The 7,716-nt window shown below is 57.6% G+C and overlaps 1 protein-coding gene across 1 annotated transcript; it reads left to right on the forward strand.

Annotated features, from left to right (window-relative positions):
• The first annotated feature begins 1,246 nt into the window (after nucleotides 1-1,246).
• Nucleotides 1,247-7,215, forward strand: LOC121274238 (selenide, water dikinase 1-like). The gene is made up of 7 exons (XM_041181435.1): nucleotides 1,247-1,354; nucleotides 1,561-1,668; nucleotides 2,576-2,730; nucleotides 2,886-2,976; nucleotides 3,861-3,960; nucleotides 4,155-4,367; nucleotides 6,483-7,215. Exons 1-7 carry the CDS (start codon nucleotides 1,259-1,261, stop codon nucleotides 6,707-6,709), a joined length of 990 nt encoding a protein of 329 aa, XP_041037369.1. The 5' UTR covers nucleotides 1,247-1,258; the 3' UTR covers nucleotides 6,710-7,215.
• The last annotated feature ends 501 nt before the right edge of the window (nucleotides 7,216-7,716 follow it).

Consider the following 7,716-nt stretch of genomic DNA (forward strand, 5'->3'; position numbering starts at 1 on the left):
CATGTGTTGCCCATCCCTAATTGAACCCTTGAAGCGTGTCTTTCTGGGCCCACTTTAGGGGGGGGGGGGGCAGCTAAGAGTCAACCGCCATGGGTCTGGAGTCACGTGTAGGCCAGACCGGGTAGGGAGGGCCGGTTTCCCTCCCTAAAGGGGCGTTAGTGAGCCGGATGGGGGTTTTACAACAATCGACGATAGTTCCACACTCACCGTCACTGAGACTGGCTTCCAACTCCAGATTCTATTAACTGAATTTAAATTCCACTTGTGGAGGTATTTGAACCCGTGTCCCCCAGAGCGTGAGCTGTGGGCCTCTGGATTACTAGCCCAGTGACCTTACCGCTGCGCCACCGTCTCCCTGAACCACCGAGACGGTTGCTTACCCGCTCAGCAGCAGCAAGCAGCCGGACATCCCCTCTGCAGACCAGCCTTGAAGCCCCTGGAGGGGGCGACGGGAGCTGGTGACCTTCGAACCCGGAGGTCACGCCATGGACGCGGAGCCAGAGTTCAATGATTCGCCCCTGCTCCGTCTCTGGTGGTTAAAACCGGGCACAGAGAGGAAGCTGCCGCCCTGCCCTCCTAGCCTGTATAAGAACGTTAACTTGTGCCCCTGTTTCTAATGTAGACCGCAGGGCCCATCGGTCCCACAGAGAGTCACCGCTATTGACCAGAGCTTCACTTTAAGGAGGGACAGACCCGCTTCGGAAGCCGACCAGAGAAGGTTCACTCGGCTGATTCCTGGGACGAAGGGGGGTTTGTCTTACGGGGAAAGGTTGAGCAGGTTGGGCCTGTACCCATTGGAGTTTAGAAGGATGAGAGGTGATCTTATTGAAACGTATCAGATTCTGAGGGGGGTGGGGTGGATGCTGAGGGGGTGTTTTCCCCCCCTCGTTTGGGGGGGAATCTAGAACGAGGAGAGGCTGGGGGGCACAGATTCAGAATGAGGGGTCTCCCATTGAAGAGAGAGATGAAGAGGAATTTCTTCTTCCAGAGGGTGGTCGGTCTGTGGAATTCTCCCCACCCCCAGAGAGCAGGGGAGGCCGGGTCACAAGGGCCGAGTGAGACAGATTTCTGATCGATGAGGGGGACGGGCAGGAACGTGGAGTTGAGGTCACCGTCGGACCTTATCGAATGGGAGAAAGCAGGCCAGAGGGGCCGAGTGGCCTCCTGCTCTGCCCCCCCCCCCCCCCCGCCCCCCCAAACGGGCCCTTGTACTTGCGTGGAGTTGACATGCGACGCTTTCTCTCTTTCAGGGATCGGCATGGACTCCTGTGTGATCCCGCTGCGGCATGGCGGACTCTCCCTTGTACAGACGACAGATTTCTTCTACCCGTTGGTGGATGACCCGTATATGATGGTACGTTCTGGGGGGCGCGCGTGCGTGGGCGGCTTCACCTCCCAGAGGCTGCAGAGCGGACAACCCCCCCACCCCCCCGCCCGCCCACCACCGATCCGTGCCTCGCAAGCCTCTCGGCAGATCGGTTTAACCACCCCCCCCCGCCCCCCCCGATCTGCCCTGACCCCTAACGCTTTGTGTTCTCTCTCTCTCTCTCTCGTGCCCAGGGTCGCATTGCCTGTGCGAATGTCCTGAGCGACCTGTACGCCATGGGCATCACCGAGTGTGACAACATGCTGATGCTGCTGAGCGTCAGTCAGAAGATGACCGAAAAGGTAAGGGTGGGTGGGTGGGGGGGTGGAGTTGCTCCCGAGTAAAGGAATTTCTCCTCGTTCCCCGTCCAAAATGGCCGACCCCCTCCCCCAGAGATAGGGAGAGGAGTAGGGGCCGCAGGAGGTTACAGAGATAGGGAGGGGTGTAGGGGCTGGAGGAGGTTACAGAGATAGGGAGGGTTGTAGGGGCTGGAGGAGGTTACAGAGATAGGGAGGGTTGTAGGGGCTGGAGGAGGTTACAGAGATAGGGAGGGTTGTAGGGGCTGGAGGAGGTTACAGAGATAGGGAGGGTTGTAGGGGCTGGAGGAGGTTACAGAGATAGGGAGGGTTGTAGGGGTTGGAGGAGGTTACAGAGGTAGGGAGGGTTGTAGGGGCTGGAGGAGGTTACAGAGTAAGGGAGGGTTGTAGGGGCTGGAGGAGGTTACAGAGATAGGGAGGGGTGTAGGGGCTGGAGGAGGTTACAGAGATAGGGAGGGGGTGAGGAGGGATTTGAATACGAGGGTGAGAATTTGAAAACGGAGGTGTTGCCGGACCGGGAGCCAGTGTGGGTCAGTGAGCACGGAGGGTGACGGGTGAAGGGGACTCGGTGCGAGTTTGGACGGGGGGTGGGGGTCAGCGGAGTTTCCGGGTGAGCTGAGGTTTACGGAGCGAGTTGGAATGTGGAGGTCATGAGGTCCCGGACGAGGGTTTCGGCAGCGGATGAGCTGAGAGGGGGAGTCGGGTGGTGTTCCGGAGGTGGCGATCGGCGGTGTTGGCGATGACGGGGACAGGAGCTCAGAGGTTAAAAACGACAGCGGGGTTGCGCACAGCAAGCTCCCGCGAGACACCCCCATCCCCCTCCCCTTTGGCTGACTCTCTCACACACCCCCCCCCCCCCCCCCCCCCCCCCCCCGTTTACTTGCCTCGACAGGAGCGTGACAAAGTGGTGCCACTGATGATCAGGGGCTTCAAGGACGCGGCGGAAGAAGGTGGCACCTCGGTGACAGGCGGGCAGACGGTGGTGAACCCCTGGATCATCATCGGCGGTGTGGCCACCGTGGTGTGCCAACCCAACGAGTTCATCATGTGAGTGCCGTCCGTGCCCGGGGTGGGGTGGGGGGGGGGGGTCTTGCCAAGCCGTGGAGCGAGCCGCGTCCAAGCTCTCTGCTGTCGTTCCTGTTTAACGTCCTCTTTCCCCCTCCCCCTCCCCCTCCCCCCTCAATCTCTCTCTCCCCCTGAAGGCCGGACAACGCCGTCCCTGGGGACGTGTTGGTCTTGACGAAACCGCTCGGGACACAGGTCGCGGTGAACAGCCACCAGTGGCTCGAAAACGTAAGTGGGGTTTTTTTTTTTGTGGTTGGGGAGTGGGGTGGGGGGGGGGGTGGGGACCGTTCCAGTGACGGCTGGGTGGGTGCTCCGGCGGGATCGCGGCCCGAGCGGGAGCCCCGCCGCCGTCGTTGCCTCTGCTCTGGTGCCCGCCCTCGGAGGGTTTGCCGGCTCAGTCTCCGTGTCCCCGCGTCGCAGCCGCCGGCCGGTGAGAGTGCCCCCGCCTGGTAGGGGTTACTCCCTGCACGCTGGGCACACGACCCCCTTTGTCGGGCGGGGGTGGGGGGGGGGCGGGGGGCGGTGGGTACAGAACTGACGCAGGTCAACGTGCACGCAGTTCCGCCGTGATGTCATTGCACGAGCTTGGGCCTGAACGGCCTTCTCCTGTTTCTGTGTAATGGGCTCGAGAGGGGCTGAATGGCCTCCTCCTGTCCCTGTGTAACAGGCTCGAGAGAGAGGGGCTGAATGGCCTCCTCCTGTTCCTATGTAACGGGCTCGAGAGGGGCTGAATGGCCTCCTCCTGTCCCTGTGTAATGGGCTCGAGAGAGAGGGGCTGAATGGCCTCCTCCTGTTCCTATGTTATTGGCTCCAGAGGGGCTGAATGGGCCTCCTCCTGTCCCTGTGTAATGGGCTCGAGAGAGGGGCTGAATGGGCCTCCTCCTGTCCCTGTGTAACAGGCTCCAGAGGGGCTGAATGGCCTCCCCCCTGTTTCCTGGTAGTTTTTTGTATCCTTCCCTGGCCGGGCCGTCGATGATATTAAGCCCGGCCCTGCCCGAGGTTCCTGGGATCTGGCTCTCTCCGTCCGGGTTGGAATTGTTGGCTGCCTGTCCACCTCCTGCGACGGCCGACTCCTGAGTTTTCTGTCTTTGTTTCTCCTCCTCCCCTCTCAGCCCGAGAAATGGAACAAGATTAAGCTGGTGGTCTCCCAGGAGGACGTGGAGCTGGCTTACCAGGAGGCCATGTTCAACATGGCCAGGCTGAACCGCACAGGTAACGCAGTGACTGCCAAAAAGACACCCGGCGGGTTGGGGGTGGGGGGGGTGCAGTTCGGCTGGAGGGTTGTGGGGCGGGGTGGGCGGGGGGTGGGGGTGCGGTTCAGCTGGAGGGTTGTGGGGTGGGGGGGCAAGCGCCCGGCTCTCGGTGACAGGGCAGGAGTGAGTAAACCTCCCGTTGACTCCCTGCAGCCGCGGGACTGATGCACACCTTCAACGCTCACGCCGCCACTGACATCACCGGCTTCGGGATCCTGGGGCACGCCCAGAACCTGGCCAAGCAGCAGCGCAACGAGGTCTCCTTCGTCATCCACAACCTCCCGATCATCGCCAAGATGGCAGCCATCAGCAAAGCCTGTGGCAACATGTTCGGCCTGCTGCACGGCACATCAGCGGAGACATCAGGTGAGAGACGCGCGCCCTCGACTCCCACCCCGCTGTCTCTCTCAATGGTGGGCTGCAGGGCTGTTAGGACACAGCAATTAGTAAAGGCTGAGTTATTTAGAATCCCAGAGGGAAACTTTATAAACAACTCTCACAACCTAGATTTTCAATTGGTATGTCTGAGTTGCAGCTCTAAATTCAGGAATAAGACCACCAAGCCTCAAGAGGTTTTCTATATAAGTTAAACACACACACACACACACACACACACACACAAATCTACAAGTTACTATCATAGTGACTATTAAGCAAATCCCCAAATTAATCCCTCCCAAGTTAATCTTCACCAAGGCAACAATAGTCCATAGACTTCAACAGACACCAGGCAAAGCACATTTTATCTTGCAAATTCAAAATGAGACTCCGTTCGGTTCGGTTCTTTCGCACAGCATGCCTCTGACTCCCACACACCAAACTCTTTTCTGCTTATACCAAGCCTTCCCTTTGAATGCCAATTCTCATTGTATCACCAGGCCCTATGCACTCCATCTCTTTGAACAATAAAACCCCTTTCATAGCACCAATTTTATTAGTAATATAAACATATTGCTTGGTATCTGCTAGCGAGGTGCAAGATTTCACCCCATCTTTGAACGGTTCAGTCAACAAAATGCAATTGTACCCTCTACTTTACTGTTTGCATCTCAAAACCACTCTACATCAAAGCGCCCAGACTAGCCGGCTTTAATCTAATTAACACACACACACACACACACACACACACACACACACACACACACACACACCCTACTACAAGTCCAATTTAACATAATTTCCAATAACATTATGTACATTAATATCTTCATGACAGAGGGTTGGGGAGGTGGGGGACAAGGATCTTGGACTGCGTCATGAAGCGCTTGAAAACCACGCCATCGCTCGCTCTCAAGAACGGGTACTTCGAGGTACCGGAGCCTGTGACGCTCTTGAGTCGGCAGGGGAGGGGAGTAGAATTTCGAAACTCGTTGAATGCACTTTCCTGCTCTCGAGTACAGGAAGGGATACGGACAGAACAAAGAGTTGGCAGAGGGATTATAGACAGGTTAAGTGAGCAGGTGAAACATTTGGCGGAGGGAGAATAGCGTGAACGTGTCCACTTGGACAGGAGGAATAGAAAGGCGGCGTGCTATTTAAATGGAGAGAGAGATTGCGGGACTCCGAGGCGCAGAGGGATCTGGGTGTCCTGGTGCATGAATCGGGAAAAGTTAGTACGCAGAATGCAGCAAGCGATTAGGGAAGGTTGGCCTTTATTGTGAGGGAGATGGAATATATAAAAGCCGGGAAGTCTCGCTACAATTGGTGAGACCGCATCCAGAGCACTGTGCACAGATTTCGTCTCCTTACTTAGGGAGGGGCAGACTCGCGTCGGAAGCCGCTCAGAGAATGTTCACTCGGCAGATTCCTGGGACGAAGCGGGGTTTGTCTTATGGGGAAAGGTTGAGCAGGTTGGGGCCTCTACCCATTGGAGTTTAGAAGAACGAGAGGAGATCTTATTGAAACGCCAGATTCTGAGGGGAGGGGGTTTGACAGGGTGGATGCTGTGGGAATGTTTTCCCCCCCCTCGTGGGGGGGGTGAATCTAGAACGAGGAGAGGTGGGGAGGGCACAGTTTCAGAATGAGGGGTCTCCCATTGAAGACGGAGACGAGGAGGAATTTCTTCTCTCAGAGGGTGGTCAGTGTGTGGAACTCTCCCCCCCCCCCAGAGAGCAGCGGGGGCCGGGTCACTGAATATATTCAAGGCCGAGTGAGACAGATTTCTGATCGACGAGGGGGATGGGGGGGGGGGGGGTGGGTGGAGGCGGCAGGAGAGTGTAGTTGAGGAACAATCCGATCAGCCGCGATCTTATTGAACGGGAGAGCAGGGGCTCGAGGGGCCGAATGGCCTCCTCCTAGTTCTTATGAGGCACTGGTGGTGGCGCAAGAGGAGGAGATTTCCAGGGTGGATACCGGGATTGGGTCAGGGAAGTGTGAACGGGCTGGGGACTCTCTCTGTGTGTGTGTGTGTGTGTGTGTGTGTGTGTGTGTGTGTGTGTGTGTGTGTGTTAGTGTTACAACGTCTGGTTTTTCCTTTGGAAGGTGGTTTATTAATCTGCCTGCCCCGGGAGCAAGCTGCCCGCTTCTGCGCCGAGATCAAATCCCCCAAATACGGTGAGGGGCACCAGGCGTGGATCATCGGCATCGTGGAGAAGGGCAACCGGACAGCACGCATCATCGACAAGCCCAGGATCATCGAAGTGGCGCCCCGTGGAGCCTCATCTCCCCAGGACAACAATTCCAGCGCTAGCCCCGAGACCCCCTCGTAATCGCGGCTGTGTGGAGGTGGGGGGAAAGGGTGGGGTCCTGGAAGCAGCCCCACGCGACGTGCAAACACCCAGCAGCAGCGCCCTCCCCCCACCCCCGCCCCGAGCGAGGGCCACATGGCAAACTGGGGAGAGCAGCAGGAAGTCCCAGTGTCGCTGGCGGGGCGGGTGGAGGTCCCAGTGTCGTCTCTGCTGTTGTAGCCCCGGTGCAGCTGCTACTGATCCCCCCCTCCCCCCGGGTACAGTTGCTGAAACCTACTGTCCTGACACAACCCACAGACTGTCGGCCACCATCACTCTGATCCACTTAGTAACAGCAGCCCTCTCGCTGATCTCCCACTCAGAACCGACCTCCTCCCAGCATTATCTGTATAAACAGCATCGTGTTGTGGTGAGAGTGTGAACACTTTCTCTCTCCCCCTCTCTCTCTCCCTCTCTCTCTCTCCCTCTCTCTCACTCCCTCTCTCTCACTCCCTCTCCCTCTCTCTCACTCCCTCTCCCTCTCTCTCACTCCCTCTCCCTCTCTCTCACTCCCTCTCCCTCTCTCTCACTCCCTCTCCCTCTCTCTCACTCCCTCTCCCTCTTTCTCACTCCCTCTCCCTCTTTCTCACTCCCTCTCCCTCTTTCTCACTCCCTCTCCCTCTTTCTCACTCCCTCTCCCTCTTTCTCACTCCCTCTCCCTCTTTCTCACTCCCTCTCCCTCTTTCTCACTCCCTCTCCCTCTTTCTCACTCCCTCTCCCTCTTTCTCACTCTTTCTCCCTCTCTCTTTCTCCCTCTCTCTTTCTCCCTCCCTCTTTCTCTTTCTCCCTCTTTCTCTTTCTCCCTCCCTCTTTCTCTTTCTCCCTCTTTCTCTTTCTCCCTCCCTCTTTCCCTCTTGCTCTTTCTTTCTCTCTTGCTCTTTCTTTCTCTCTCCCCCTCTTTTCTCTCCTCTTTCTGCTTTCTTTCTCTCTCCTCTCCCTTTCCACCGCCCTTCTGGGGGGGGGGGTGCTGTTTAAATGCGATTTGACTA

The sequence above is a fragment of the Carcharodon carcharias genome, assembly GCF_017639515.1.
Source record: "Carcharodon carcharias isolate sCarCar2 chromosome 35 unlocalized genomic scaffold, sCarCar2.pri SUPER_35_unloc_4, whole genome shotgun sequence".
In the NCBI taxonomy this organism is placed as follows: domain Eukaryota; kingdom Metazoa; phylum Chordata; class Chondrichthyes; order Lamniformes; family Lamnidae; genus Carcharodon; species Carcharodon carcharias.